Raw genomic sequence first — 15,876 nt, 5'->3', positions numbered from 1 at the left:
GAATTGGGAGTGAATGATTGGGGTTGGGAGTTAATGGTTAGGTTGAGGATTAGAAGTTGATGGGTTGAGTCAGAAACTGCTAATGGCAACGCTGTTTTCTCAAAACAAGCGGGTTTGTAAATTTTAGTTTCATAAGCAATCTGCAGAAAATAATAGAACATAGAACAGTACAGCACAGTACATGCCCTTTGGCCCACGATGTTGTGCCGACTTATTATCCTACTAAGATCAAATTACCCTGCATACCCTCCATTTTACTATCATTCAAGTGCCTATCCCCAACAGTTGCTTAAAAGTTTCTAAAGTATCTGACTCCACTACCACTGCCGGTAGCGCATTCCACACAACCACCACTCTCTGTGTAAAGAACCTACCTCTGACATCTCCCCTATACCTTCCTCCGATCACCTTAAAATTATGCCCCCTCGTCATAGTCATTTCTGCCCTGGGAAAGTCTCTGACTATTCACTCTATCAATGCCTCTCATCATCTTCTACACCTCTATCAAGTCACCTCTCATCCTTCTTCGCTCCAATGAAAAAAGCCCTAGCTTCCTCAACTTTTCCTCATAAGACCTGCCCTTCAGTCTAGGCAGCATCCTGGTAAATCTCCTCTGCACCCTCTCTAAAGCTTCCACATCTTTCCTATAATGAGGTGACCAGAACTGAACACAATATTCCAAGTGTGGTCTAACCAGTGGTTTATAGAGCTGCAGCATAACCTCGCAGCTCATAAATTCAATTCCCCTGCCAATGAAAGCCAACACACCATACGCCTTCTTTACAACCCTATCAACTTGGGTAGCAACTTTGAGGGATCTATGGACATGGACCCCAAGATGCCTCTGTTCCTCCACACTGCCGAGAATCCTGCTATTAACCCTGTACTCTGCATTCAAATTCGACCTTCCAAAATGAATCACTTCACACTATTCTGGGTTGAATTCCATCTGCCACTTCTTTGCCCAGCTCTGCATCCTGTCAATGTCCCGCTGCAACCTACAACATTCCTCCACGCTGTCCACAACTCCACCAACCTTCGTGTCATCGGCTAACTTACTAACCCACCCTCCAACTTCCTCATCCAAGTCATTTATAAAGATCACAAAGAGCAGAAGTCCCAGAACAGATCCCTAGGCAACACCACTGGTCACGGAGCTCCAGGCTGAGTACTTTCCATCTACTACCATCCTCTGTCTTCTATTGGACAGCCAGTTTTGTATCCAGACAGTCAAATTTCCCTGAATCCTATGCCTCCTTACTTTCTGAATGAGCTTTCCTCTACCCTCCTACTTTTGACATTTGAAGTGCGAAGGAGTACTAGACTCTTAGACAGTCATTGATCCGACCTGAAAAATGTCTACGGCGGTTAAACGAATGAGATTGGTGATCAAAACAGAAGCGCAGTTCGCCAATCCATTCAACACAGTAAGTTACTTTATTTCAGAAGAGACTTAAATCAAAATAGAACTGAACTAAAAAGGAATGAGACTTGAAATCGACGGTTCTTGATGTTCACTACAAAACCAACTTACCCGAACAAAACAAGGAAAACGTTTTAACAGAAGGCAAATAAAAGCATATATTGACTTAAAAATAACAGTAAATGACAAACTTTGGCGCTGTTCACCTGCAGAATCTGAAATATTCCATGTTTCTCCGCGTAGACCCCGAGTTCCGGGGAAATCCGAAGCGGCTTTTTGGTCGCGTCCATTTCTTCGAAATCTAATTATTTTAAATTTCCATCCGAAGACGGGATCCTTCCATCAGGGGCTTCCGAGGCGGTGCGAGTTCTCCGTTTTCGCCGTTTTCCGGACAGTCGAAGTTTGTTTTCCTTCGCGCGGACGCCAGATTTGGAAGGCCCCGTTACCAAGGCAACAGAACACAAATGGGGTGGATGTCTTGTGTTTAAATTTAATTTACACTGACAACCTGTGAAGACAAACGAACGGATAAAAACAACTCGTCATTCATTGACTTAAGGATTTATGGAAGATTTTCTGATTCAAAGTGCGCAAACCGTTGATCGTTGCTATGGATACCGAGCTGTTGGTGACTGGAGTACTCCAGCTGACCTGGGGAGTCTTCTTCTAAAGATGTAACGACTTTTTTTTCAAAAGTTATTTTTATTTTGCAGTTTTAATATTATCATTAATTTTTATTCTTGTTTAATGTTGATATCTCCAACTTACTATAAATGCCCCTCCTTCCTGATCACTAAATGCATCCAAATTCTGGGAGATGTCTTCAGCAGCAACAGCCCTTTTCACGGAAAGGGACAGGTTCAAACAAAAAGAAATTCCAATGAAGGGAATGATGACGTTAAATGTTTTGACATTAGGTAGAAAATAATTCATTGAGCCAAAGTGAAGAGGAAATAGTCAGGGCCAGGAAGTCAGAAATTGTTGAAATGTGTACAGCGTCAGCAGAATCACAAATGTAGGTTGAGAGAGACTGGACAAAGGAAGAAAAATTAGTCTACCAGGTCGGTCCTGGCATGACGGTAATGGTAGGGAATGTGCCAGGTCCTGATGTTGCCACCCTTAGTGCTGATCTGAGCTCTGAGATACACTGAGGTAGAAGGGGCTCAAAGGGTTAACATAAAACAAAGAAGTGCAGATGCTGGAGATCTGAAACAAACAAAAACAGAAATTGCTGAAGAAACTCAGCATGACTAACAGCATCTGTGGAGAGAAAACAGTTAACATTTCGAGTCCAGTGATGCTTCTTCAGAACAGGGTTTTAGGCTCAAAGGGTTATATGGTCTAATTTATTCCCATGTTTCTATGTGCATATCCTTCATTCTCTACTTCTGCAACAAATTAATGCTTATCCCACTTCAGGCTTTTGCTGTGTACTAATAGACTTAAATCAGGTTAAAGGTTAGCTGGGAGAAACATCTTAAAGAAATAAATCATTGTCTTACACATTATAAAACCAAGCAAACTTTTGCTGAAAATACCATGGGACCACCAGATGGTGCTGTTCAGCCCTCTGACTGGGATTGTCATGAACAAATGCAACAAAAACAGAAATTGCTGGGGAAACTCAACGGGTCTGGCAACATCTGAGCAGAGAAAACAAATATTAACTCTCCAGCAATTCTCCAGCACTTTCTGTTTTTGTTTCAGATTTCCAGTTCTTTGTTTTTTTTCCATGAAATAAATGCAATTCTGCTTCAAAATATGATACAAATTATGTGATACATATGAACAGTACTCATTTATTTGTGTGTAGGGATCGGTTAGCTCAGTTGGCTGGTTTATGGTGTAGAGTGATGAAAATTCCCTCAGGTTAAACCACCACAAGTTGTCTGGTAGATCCAGAGAAAAAGAGTTTGGGTTTCTGTGGCATCTGTTACTTTGGGTAGGAATGAAATCCTATGTTCCATTGACAATTAATGGAGGGAAATTAGAAAGTTATAATTAACACATTAAAAAAGAGACAGTAGTTCAGGCTGTTGATGCTGCCCAACATTCAGTTAGATTATGGCTGATATGTATTACAGTGCTATTGATCTACATTTGATTCATTTCCCTTAATACCCTTAACTAACAAAAATGAATCAATCTCAGTCTTGAAAGTTTCAATTTGATTTGATTTGATTTATTGCTGTCATATGTACCGAGATACAGTGAAAAGTGCTGTTTTGCGTGCTCTAAGGCAGATTGTACCATAAAAGTGCATCAGGTAGCAGAAAATAGTGCAAAATGCAGTGTTACAGCTGCAGAGTAGAAGCAGTGAGAGACATCAACATTAACATTTGAGAGGTCTGTTTAAAATCTGCACAGAAGAAGTTGTTCTTAAATCTGTTCGTATGTGTATTCAAACTTTTATATCTTCCGTCCAACGGACGAGGGTGGAAGAGAGTATAGCCTGGGTGGGAGGGGATCTTTGATTATGTTGGCTGCTTTCCCGAGGCAGCAGGAAGTATAGATGGAGTCAATGGATGGAAGGCTGGTTTGCATGATGACTGGACTGTGCTCGTGACTCTGTAGTTTCTTGCGGTCTTGGGAAGAGCAGTTGCCATACCATGCTGTGATGCAACAGGATGCTTTCTTTGTTGCATCTATAAAAATTGGTAAGAGTCTTTGTGGACGTGCTGAATTTCCTTTGCTTCCTGAAGAAGAGGCATTCTTGTGCTTTCCTGACCATCGCGTCGACGCGAGTGGACCAAGACAGATTGTTGGTGATCATCACTCCCAGGAACTTGACGCTTTCGGTCATCTCCACCTCAGCACCATTGATGCAGATGGGGGTGTGCCCTCCACTCTGCTTCCTGAAGTCAATGACTAGCTCCTTCAGTTTGCTGATGTTGAAGTGATTGTTGTCTTTACACCATGCCTTTAAGTACTCCTTCTCTTTCCTGTACTCTGTCTCATGATTGTTTGAGATCTGACCTACAACGGTGGTGTCGTCAGCAAACTTGCAAATAGTGTTGGGGTGGAATTTGGACACACAGTCATGAGTGTATAAGGAGTACAGTAGGGGGCTGAATATGCGGCCTTGTGGGCACTAGTGTTGAGAATTTCATGGAGGAGGTGTTATGGTCAACTCTTACTGATTGCGGCCTATTGGTCAGGAAGTTGAATGTCCAGTTAGAGAGGGGGGAGCTGAGACCTAGGTTTCAGAGTTTGGAGATGACTTTCTTTGAAATTATGGAGTTGAAGGTGGAGCTGCAGTCAATAAATAGGACCCTGTTGTAGGTTTCCTTATTATCCAGATGTTCCAGGGATGAGTGTAGGGCCAGGGAAATGGCATCTTCCGTGGACCTGTTCCACTGGTAGGTGAATTGCAAGGGATCAAGGCCACCTGGAAGGCTAGAATTGACGTGAACCATGACTAATCTCTCAAAGTACTTCATAATTATCGAGGTCAGAGCCACCGGGCTATCGTCATTGAGGCTTGCTGCATGATTTTTCTTTGGATGATGGTGGTCTTCTTGAACCAGGTAAGGACTTCAGATCGAAGTAGGCAAAGGTTAAAGATGTCTTTGAATACTCCCACCAGTTGGTCCACACAGGATCTGAGTGCATGGTCAGGACTCCATCCGGGACAGTCACTTTCCATGGGTTCATTCTGAAGAAGGCCGGTCTAACATCTGTGGTGATGACCATGGATACAAGTGTATCTGAGGCTATTGGGACAGGTGACATTGTTAGACTGACCTTCTGTTTAATGTGAGCATGGAATACATTGAGCTCATTGGGAAGGGATGCATTGTTGCCCATGATTCTATTTGACTTTGCCATGTAGGCCATTATGTCATGTAAGCCTTACAACAAACAATGGGTGTCGGTGTGGATGATCTGGGTCTCAAGCTGAGTTCAGTATTGTCTTTTGGTATCTCTAATAACCTTGCAAAGGTCGTACCTGGATTTCCTGCATAGAGTAGAGTCGCTCGAATTGAATGCCTCAGACCTGGACTGAATTCTCCCAGAGTTTATAGCCTTTTGATGAAATGAGGATCATATCTCTAGTACCCTCAGTGAGAAAAAGTGCTTTCCAATTTCACTTCTGAAAGGATGAGTTCTAATTTTAAGATGGTGTCCCTTTGTTCTGACTCTCCCATCAGAGGAAATAGTTTTTCTGTATCCATGTTCATCAAAGTCTTTTATCATTTTAAACACCTCAATTAGATCACCCAATAACTTTATAAAGTTAAAGGAATACAAAACAAGGAAGAGATTTCTAAGAGGAGAAGGAAATTTTTTATTTGGGGAGTTGACCAATTGGCGAAGCTGGGTAGGTATTTCACAATGCCAATTCAGTCAGAGAACCAGTGGCGCTGCAGCCTTGACAATGACACCACTGGAAGTGGAAGTTGCCGATTCAGCCAGAAAAACCCAAGGCATTTTAAAGTACCTTCTCAGGTTTGGCAGAGTTGTTTTGTTTATGTCGGAGCCAAGCAAGCCCCAATGATTGGACGAGAAAAACCTCCCGAAGCAATGGTGAAGTGATGGCAATGCAAGTCAACATTTGACAGTAGCAGCCTCTTCGCAGAGTCTCCCATTCCAATGGCCATTTTCCAGGAAGCTGTTGGGAGGCTGCCTCCATGTAGCTAATGGCTTTGCCAAATGGTGTGGTGGTGGGTGAGGTTACTGCTCTGCTACTGGCAAATGCCAGCAGACCTGGGAAAGTGTTCCTTGATCAGGCCTTTCATTATTCAAATTGACATCCACCTTCGGAGTTGGTAGGGAGAAATACATGGAAGAATTTGAAAACTCGGCTAAGAATTACAACACACTGCTAAAATATTTCTACCACAGAGTAATATAATACCAAGAATCAAGCCACAGTTGTGATGAAAGATATACCATGTGTTGTAGGCAGCTAAAGACTAAGCATAGTTTTTTTGTGAGCTTAAAACACTTGTGGGTAGAGGTCGAGTGTATAAAAGTCACTTTGTTAACTAATAAGGATCAGCAGTTCAGGCATTTTGACCCAATGCAAGGGGAAGGTTATCAATATTAGCAAACAAGCAAACAGATTTCCTTTGCTAATCATTGATCAACGACCCTTGCTGTAACATATGGATGTGAACATTGGTGGAGAAGATGACAGAACTCGTTTGACATAGCTGCTGCTGCCCAGATCAAATGCTGAACTGGTGAAAATTGGCGTTTCAGAGGAAAGGAGAAGGAACTTAAACAAAAAAAGAAATAATAGCATTAATATGTCATATTGTTTTCTTTCCTTTTATTGTTAGGAGCATGGATTAATATTGGTGTGCAAGTCATTTTGTGTTAATGCTTGATGTCATCTGCATTGCATATCATGTAAGAAATATAAAATGGCCATTTACTCTATTATTTTGTCCCATTATTCAGTTCACCAAACAACACAATAACTTGTGTTTACTTAGTGCGTTTAACATAGAACATCCTAAGACAATACAAAGGATGTTACAAGATAAAATTTGATACAAGGAGAGGGCATAAGGCAATATTAGGACAAAATGTGTACTCAAAAAGATGTTTTAAATAGAGCCATATAGGAGGAGGGAGAGGAGGCCAGACCGTTGATTTTGGCAACAGAATGCACAATTGCCAACAGTGCTGCAGTTAAAATTTGGGCTGTTCAGGAGGCTAGAATTACAGAAGTATCAGATTCCTTACAGACTTGTGGGGCTGCAGAATGTTACAGGGATGCGGAAGGGGAAGGGCAAGGTCCTGGAATGCTTTGAAAATAAGGACGAGAATTTTAAAATTGAGGCTTTGCCAAATGAGGGGCCAGTGTGGATCATCAGGTACAAAGGCAATGGGTGAACAGGACTTGGTGAAATAAGGACATGACATCAGAGTTTGGATGACCTCATATGTGGAATGTGCAAAGCTGGTCAGGGTGGGTTTGACCAATCAAGTCCAGAGTGAAAAAAACATGACTGAGGATTTCAACAGCAAGTGAGTAGAAGTCAGGATGGAGTCAGGCAATGTTACAGAGATGGAAACAGGCTTTGTATTTTGATAGTGCTATTGCAGGAATTCTACAAACAAAGTAAACTAATCATCTTTGGAGAACAGATGATCATCCATTATTATCTAACTGCAAGAATTTTAAAAGCATTTACACTCATTGGAGGTAATTTTCTATTTCACTGGCTGGGTTTTAACTTGGCTGACTCACCTATTTTATAGAACCCTGATAATTCTCCAATCCATTGATACCCATGAATACTGTTGTAGTATAAAGAATCATAGAGTCATACAGCACAGAAATAGACCCTTCAGCCCATGCCGACCAGGTTTCCTAAACTGAACTAGTCCCATTTGACAGTATTTAGCTCATATCCCTGTACACCTTTCCTATCCATGTACCTGTCCAAATGTCTTTTAAATGCTGTAATTATATTCTTTACCACTCTATACTTTATCACTTCCTCTGCCAACTTGATCCATACACACACCACCCTCTGTGTGAAAAAGTTGCTCCTCGGGTCCCAAAAATCATTCCCCTCTCACCTTAAACCTATGCCTTCCAGTTTTGGACTCCCCTACCCTGGGGAATAGACCTGGCTATTTACCTTGTCTGTGTCCCTCATGATTTTATAAACCTCTGTAGGGTCACTCCTCAATCTCCTACACTCCAGGGAAGAAAGTCCCAGTCTATCTAGTTTCTTCTTATAACTCAAACACTCCAGTCTCAGTAACATCCTTACAAATCATTTTTTTGCAGCCTTTCCAGTTTAATAACATCCTTCCTATGGCAGGGCGACCAGAATTGTACATAGTACTCCAAATGTGGCCTCACTAATGTCTTGTACGGCCGTAACAAGACATCCCAACTCATGTACTCAGTGCTCTGACCGATGAAGGCAAGCATGCCAAATGCCTTCTTCACTGCCCTGACTACCTGTAACACCATTCTCAAGGAATTATGTACCTGTACCTTTAGGTCTCTCTGTTCAACAACACTCCCCAGGGCCCTACCATTAACTCTGTAAGTCCTGCCCTGGTTTGTTTTACTTAAATGCAACACCTTGCATTTATCTAAATTAAATTTCCATTTCTCAGCCCACTGGCCCTGTTGATCATGATCCCGTTGTATTCTTAGGTAATGTTCTTCACCGTCCACTATTCCACTTATTTTGAATTCATAGTTTATTATGTAATCTAGAATCCAAGGTCAAACAAATGGAAGATTGTGATTTTCTAATACTCCTTGTAGAAATATTTTAAGTTGGGAGTCTGATTGCATTAATAAACTATTTAGCCTCATGGGTTTGTGATGTTTTTTTGGCTAAATGGTCAGAAGTTAAACTGGAAGGATTTTAACAATGAGGTTTCAAAATATGGGCTCTGTTCTGAGGAAGGGTCACTGGACCTAAAAGGCTAACTCTTGATTTTTCTTCACAGTTGCAGCCAGACCTGCTGAGCTTTTCCAGGAACTTCTGTTTTTGTTTCGAAATATGGGCGCTGTGAAATGGCAACATATTTTAATACCTTAGAAAGATATATTTGAAAATATGAACAATTGGAGTGAAGTTTTTTTTAAGGGTTGATGGTGAATTTTACGGGGATAGAGTTGTCGACCGTCCCGAGAAAGCTAATGTCTAGCAACCCAGTCGCCCCTCGTTAAGCAAGGTGTCTCGTTATCCCCCAGGATTTTTACAGCAAAACTATGGGAATTTCAACAGCGCACCGTATGGAGGAGCTTGAATTCACTGTCAGCAGCTTCTAGATTTTCACATTGTTCGCGTTTTTTTTCTGAGCTCTCAAACTTGCTGTCGGTCTCAATGGAGGAATGACCGCGAACGCCGAAGTTTGTGAATGGTACATTCACTGCCATTCACTTTCCGCAGTCTTGTGCTCATGTCCGAACTCGCAAAGTTGGTGTTGCTTTGGGTAATGATGGTGAAAGTTGACAGCAAAATCCAAGTCGATGCTCTCTAGCAAGATAAAATACAAAAGAGGATATTTAAGGAGGGAGCAGGGAGGAATCATCATCAACAAGAATTCACCATCAACGTCATGAGAGATATTTATTCAGAGTACCATTAGAAATAAAATGAGTAAAATTATTACCACATTCGTTTTTTATATTGACGCAATTGAATAATCGAATTTAACTGCAAGTAACACCTTAGGAGGCCCCTTGATTGATAGTGATACGTACATTTGATACGCGAGTGAAGGTTAACGTGACTTACGTGCATTTAGTTCAGTTGCTAGGTAATGAAGTTAAACAATGGTCACTACATACAGTATGGCGCCAGCTGAAATTGTATCCAGTTAACAAACTAACCAGGCTAGGAGGAAAACGTCCACCCGGAACACATAAAAAGGCAACGAATTTAAAAATCATTTGGTATAATCCGAGATCTATTTTTTCAAAGTTTCAGGTAGGTTATCGCCAAGTAAATATTTCACTATTAATCACCATCATTGGTAAAATAGTTGCGGTCATACATCTTGTATATGCCTCATTGCACATTTACATTGTATTAGTTATCAGATCAATACATTTAGAACAACCTGTATTTCATTAACGTTATCGTATTTCACTGACATTTAATCAAGATTATTTGTTTAAAAACAGTGAATGTTGTTTAAATAGTACAACAAATATTACATGTCCGAGAGCCCCACATCTTGAATTATCAACTGTGTAAGATTTTTAGCTGAAATCAATCATATGGCGTATTATTATGCAAACATTGTTGTTATTCAGCACTTTCATGTTTGCACTGCAATGGGGCGGTAGTTACTCTCCATAGATGCATTCCATAAATTATAATTCGTGTGAACCAAATCACGGAGTCACCTATATCTATTGAATTAAATATGGTGCAAGGTATAAATTAATAAAGGCAATATCACTTTATTGCAGCAGCAACAGAAAATAATCGGGATTGTGAGTTCTGCAGAGAATTTCTGGCTCTAATCTATGAGCAAAACTGAGATTCCTGAGCAAACAGTTACAACTTTCAAGTCTTGAATTTTGTGTCGCTGTTCATGGCCCTTTCGGGTTCGTGTTTATTACAAGGCCAAAACTGTAAAAGTTTATTATAAATGAGCTAGCTCAGTAATTTCTATCGGATCCAAACAAATACCTTTTAACTGCTTTCTATAAAGATATGAATGAGCTGAAGGCTACTCTGCGAGATCTGGAACAACGCTATTTACTCTTCAAACAGCAACAATTCACATTTGTTGCAGCTCTGGACCACACACGTGAGAACGCCCACGACAAGACCAAGCCTGTGTCTACTCTTTCACAGGTAACAAGGTGTTCATTTCACCATAGCTACTGATATAGAAAAGGACTTTGCTCAAATCAGTGCTGTACAACTACAACTTTTTTTTAACAGTTTGTTACAATTGAAAATAAATTAAAATCCATCTAGATTTGCATTTATTCTACATTTAAATTTGGGGTATAGTACTTACAATTCTGATATAAATAGAAACTAAAATCCCCAATGTGATATATCAGATATCATGACAATCAGCCAGTGGATAAATTAATTTCACAACTGTAAAATTGTTTCTTTTTAACCCTGTGTACCTCATTGATAGGTTTACATTTGGAATATTGTACGTTATTTTTGGAAGTCTACTTGAAACACTAGGAGATGCAGAGAATGACAAGGATGATTTCAGGAAGGACTGGAAGAAGTGAAAAGTCTGGATGAAGGAATATGAACCAGATATTCATCATTCTAGATAACTTAATTAATGCAGGTGTTCTCATGTTCACTTAATGAGAGTTTTGAGTACAAAATCATAAAAGCACAGCGTTCATATTACTGAAAAATGCATACAAGTTGATTTTGCAGTGGTCAATATCTATGATCAGCACAGTTATGAATGTACCAAAAAACCCAACAACTTCATTAACCTATCACTGTATCATATTTACTTAGTTTGTATGTATGACATACAATCTTTGACCCAGAAACTGTACACTAAGGAAAATGTATAATTTATTTAAAAGGTCAATGGAATCTCTAATTGCTTTTAAGGATATTTAAGGGATCAAAATAAGAAAAAATGGCTCATGTGACCTTATAGTCCTTGATCTGGAAGCAGTACCATCAGGAAGAAAGTTAAGAATGAAGCCATGTGGATGGTGGACACAAAGGGCAGCTACAAGCAGAGGATCTGAAGGTGATAAGTACATAAACACAAATGCAAGCAGACAAGAAAGAGGAACACAGATATGTTTTATGCTGTAAAGAAATAAATAATTCTCATTGAGAAGTTAGTTTTTCTATTTGGCAGCAAGCAAAATAAGAGTTTTTGGAAGCAATCCCAAGCTGGCTAAAATGGTTTAAGCTTGAAAAGCCTGTGTAATTAACTGCAAGACAGTAAAGAGCTCTGTGTTTTCCCAGATGTGATCAAAAATTGAACAGGGATATAATTGATTGGTGGATATAATTGATTGAAAAGAAACTCGGGAAAGCTACAACCTCAAGACTGGTCATGACCTGAAGGAAAGAGGGTTCATGAAAGAGTGCCTTGCTGATGATAATCATATGCAGGAAGCTCAGAGCCTAAAGCTGATGTTAGATAGGATGATTAACCTATTCTACATGAATAAGGAATAGCATAATGTGGAACAGTGTAGCTATGTAATGCTATAATTGCTGAAGGGGAATGCTTAAGATTTTTAAATCTATTTTTGATGTATCAACTATTTAAAGTGAAACTTACTTTTTTACTTTTTTATTAGTACTTTTTACTAGCAAAATCATGTTTGATTTATGTTGTTTATGATTCATGTTGACATAATATCATCAAAAAGAGAAATATTGTTGAAAATTTTCTCATTGGGGGATCTTTTGGTAAATTTAGTTAATCTGGTTTCCCATTGCTTAACATGTTGAAAATGGTATCATAAGTTTCACAATATGAACATTTCAATTCTGACACAATGCAATGATAAAATATACAAACCCCAATCCTCAGCTTTTCCTAATGTTTATTTTACCACAGTTGTTTGTTAGTTACTGCACTTGTAGTAAAGAAAACCTTTGAATCATTTGTTTTAATAATAGTATTAGAGATTAGGATGACAAATGGTTCTGCAAGATGATGGTTCTGCAAGAGTTAATGTCAAAGCTGAATTAAGTTCCATTCAAACTAATGATGTTGCATAGTTTTAGGTTTGGATAAAGCAGTCTAGCTCAAGGTCCTGATGGAGATAGACCTGTTATCTCGGGCTGCTGATAGTCCTTGTAATAATGCCTTTCTAGTCAATGTGACTTGTACCTATTGTTATCTTGCAATAAACTCCAGTTTGTTGTCTAAGAAAAGTGCTTCTTCTGGTTAAGTCTTAAAGGCAGATTATCCTTTACCACTGCTAATTAGATAGGCTCCCAGACTGACCATAGAAAGGAGGACCGAACACAGGTGATTTTCTGGTGGCGGTTAATAAGTGGAAAAATAAATACCGTGGTGATTTGTTGATGGAAAATAAGTTCAGTTGTGTGTACAGTATACTTCTGTACATAGAAAAAAAGAACTGGGGCTCTTGTGGTGCAGTAGTGGTGTCCCTAACTCTGAACCAGGAAACTGAGGTTCGAGCCCCATCTGCTCCAGAAGTGCATAACATCTCTGAATGGATTGATTAGGAGAAGTATCATTGAGGGCTCTTGTGGTGTAATGGTAGTATTGCTACCTCTGGGCTAGGAGATCCAGGTTCAAATCTCAGCTGTGCCCAATGTACATCATAACACATCCAAGCAAGTTGATTAAATACAGAAAAAGAGCCTTCACATTCCTAATCATTAGACACCCCATGCAGAAGGGGGCTGGCAGTTGAAAGGGCCTCCCTGTGGGCTTGCTCTTGGGCCTGGCCAAAGTTGGGGGAGTTGTACAGCCTGAGTGTTTGTCCCCCTTCTGTGGTCACATCCATTGAGAGGGAGAATGAAGTGTTTACCAGCACAGTAGTGGCCCTTAGAGACCAGTGGGCACCACAGGGACTGGCATGCATCATCACCATAGATAATGTTATTTTGATAAGATTCCATTCTAGTTCTATAATTTTCTGCTAAATGTTTGACTTTGTTTCTGCTACCAGGGTCTATTTAAACTATTAAAGTTGGCTTCAGAAAAGAGTAAAAAGGTGGACTTGAGAATGTTGTGGCACAGTGGTAGTGTCCCCACATCTGGGCTAGAAGGCCTGAGTCAAGTCCTACCTGATTCAGAGGTGTGTGATAACATTTCTAAACAGCTTGATTAAAATATCTATAATCAGGTCACTTGACATTAAAACAAAATGTGAGGCTCTTGTGGTGCAGTGGTAGTGTTGGGACCTCTGAGCTAGGAGGCCTGAGTTCTCACCTGCTCCTGAGGTGTGTTGGAACATATCTGATCAGGTTGATTAAAATATCTAGAAAGGAGAATTGGTTGCAGGCACTCTACACCAATCAGAATTGGTATTGGTTCCGAATCTCCAGTGCAGAAGAAGGGGGTCACTGGACTTGAAATGTTAATCCTGTTTTCTCTCCATAGATGTTGCCAGACCTGCTGAATTTCTCCAACAATTTCTGTTTTTGTTTGTTTTAGACAACGCACATTGTCTTCCCATGTTTGGATGATGTCAAATTTGGAATGATTAGATAAAATTGCCCTCTTTGTACAAGTAACTAGGGCTAATTAGGAAGAGAACTTAGACCAAAACAATACCTGTGGTCCATCATAAATAGATTATTGGCAGTTTCATTTATGAAGGTCAATGCAATGGCTGCCGTGGGAACTCAGAAGATGCATATTGCAGCATTATGAGTGTAGCCAATTCAGTTTTAAAGCACATTGGATTTATTCTGTTTGCTTCTTATGAGTAACAGCATTGCAGGAAGGTCTATTTTGACCATTGTTCCAGCATTGCAGTAAAATGCATTACTTCAGATGACAGTAGAAAATAGTAAAAATAGTATTTATCAGATCAACAGCACAAACAACCAGAGGAAATCTTCCTCCTTCTTTGAACCAGAGCTAAAGAAACCTTACATTGCAAAAGATCCATGATAATTTAGATGTCTTTGGCTGTGATACCTGACACTTCACATGGTCAAAATTCAGCAAATATTTCCAATTTCAGTTTAGATTGTTCAGCTTGTGCCAGTTTATAATCATATACATTTTGGGAAATGATTAATTATTAAGTACCTGTTACCTTTACTGTTACTTAATTGATAATTAAATCTCAGTCTCATTTCTATTGCCATCCATGACATCAGATGTTTCTGCTACTCTTGTATAACTGTAGTCAATGGGTTTCACAACAATATGGATGGAGACTAAAGAGCATTCTGGTGACTTAAGACAAAGCTTAATATGAGCCATAGACAGATTGTGGGAAAAGTAGGAAAAACACTTTAAGATAGGAAGTTTTATTACAAAAAGTGTACATCTCAGTTTTTCAAATATAACTGTTTAAATTCTTGAAATTATCTGGAGACAAGTCATGAAAAGTGACAAACCTACCTTCTTTTACCATCATCAACTGATACCATTAGATTAATTATAGCGTTTATTTTATTTTCTCATGCAGGTTCAAAATTACCTGGACCATTACTGTAACAATTCAACAGACAAGCGAATCCTGATCATGTTCCTGGATCTTTGCAAAGATCTGAGTGAATTTTGTAGTCAACTTGAGGATATAAATCCCAAAGCTTGCTCACCTGATGATAGACTGGAAAAATGCAAACTCCTTCTCAGCTGCAACAATGACATGTCCAACATTCGAGCCAAGTAAGTTTTGTAAAATCATTATAAAATGTCATGTATCGGTTTGTATCGATGTAGTCCATCAAATTCACAATGCTGCACAATTTTGCTGAAGAAAGGCTTGGCCTGGTGTGATCTAGTAGCTCAAGCAATTAAATGTTTTACCACAAACTGAAATTCACATGTCCCAAAATTCATTTGTTGAAATTCACTTAGCCTAAGATCAATAAAGAAAGAACTTCCATTTCTGTAATGTTTATCATGCTTATAATGTAGAAAATGTGGCAGACAATTTTCATGTAGCAAGGTTGCACAAATAATAAAGTATAATGATTAGCTAATCTGTTTTAGTGATGTCGATTAAGGGATAAATATTGGCCAGGGCACACAAGATGAAACTCCTTTACCCTTCTTTGAAATGGTAGAGTGTTGTGGGATTTTTACATTGTCTTATGAGGGAAGGTAGAGCCTTGGTTTAAAGTTTCATCAGAAAAACAACACCTCCAAGTCTCGAGTGGGGCTCGAACTCAAACTTTCTGATTCAGAGGCAAGAACATCACCTTTAAGACATAGCTACGACCACCATACTTAGGTTTGTCTAACAGATTCTTATATAGAAATTTAATAGTCAAAATCTTTGATACATTTTAAACTTCAGAAGAATTGACTAAATAACATATTGGTTGAGTATTGCTGAG

General features: G+C 39.4%; 2 protein-coding genes across 3 annotated transcripts in view; one reads left to right on the top strand and one right to left on the bottom strand.

The window, feature by feature from the left end:
* Window positions 1-1,744, bottom strand: part of ak8 (adenylate kinase 8) — a 73,818-nt gene extending 72,074 nt beyond the window's left edge. Inside the window, exon 1 of the mRNA XM_048613385.1 lies at window positions 1,630-1,744. Within this exon, the coding sequence (XP_048469342.1) occupies window positions 1,630-1,713 (84 nt within the window). The 5' untranslated portion in view covers window positions 1,714-1,744. The remainder of the gene's footprint in view (window positions 1-1,629) is intronic.
* Window positions 1,745-1,942: 198 nt separating this feature from the next.
* On the top strand, window positions 1,943-15,480 carry spaca9 (sperm acrosome associated 9). 2 transcript variants are annotated; one of them, XM_048613648.1, is made up of 3 exons: window positions 1,943-2,097; window positions 10,574-10,719; window positions 15,000-15,480. In XM_048613648.1, exons 2-3 carry the CDS (start codon window positions 10,576-10,578, stop codon window positions 15,204-15,206), a joined length of 351 nt encoding a protein of 116 aa, XP_048469605.1. In that variant the 5' UTR covers window positions 1,943-2,097; window positions 10,574-10,575; the 3' UTR covers window positions 15,207-15,480. The 2 variants fall into 2 exon arrangements, with proteins under 2 accessions (XP_048469605.1, XP_048469604.1); XM_048613647.1 differs by lacking the exon at window positions 1,943-2,097 and adding an exon at window positions 9,700-9,840.
* Window positions 15,481-15,876: the final 396 nt, after the last annotated feature.

The sequence above is a fragment of the Rhincodon typus genome, chromosome 28, assembly GCF_021869965.1.
Source record: "Rhincodon typus isolate 14 chromosome 28, sRhiTyp1.1, whole genome shotgun sequence".
Taxonomy (NCBI): Eukaryota; Metazoa; Chordata; class Chondrichthyes; order Orectolobiformes; family Rhincodontidae; genus Rhincodon; species Rhincodon typus.
The sequence above is the reverse complement of the archived record's forward strand: the minus strand, read 5'-3'. Positions and strand labels throughout refer to the sequence as shown.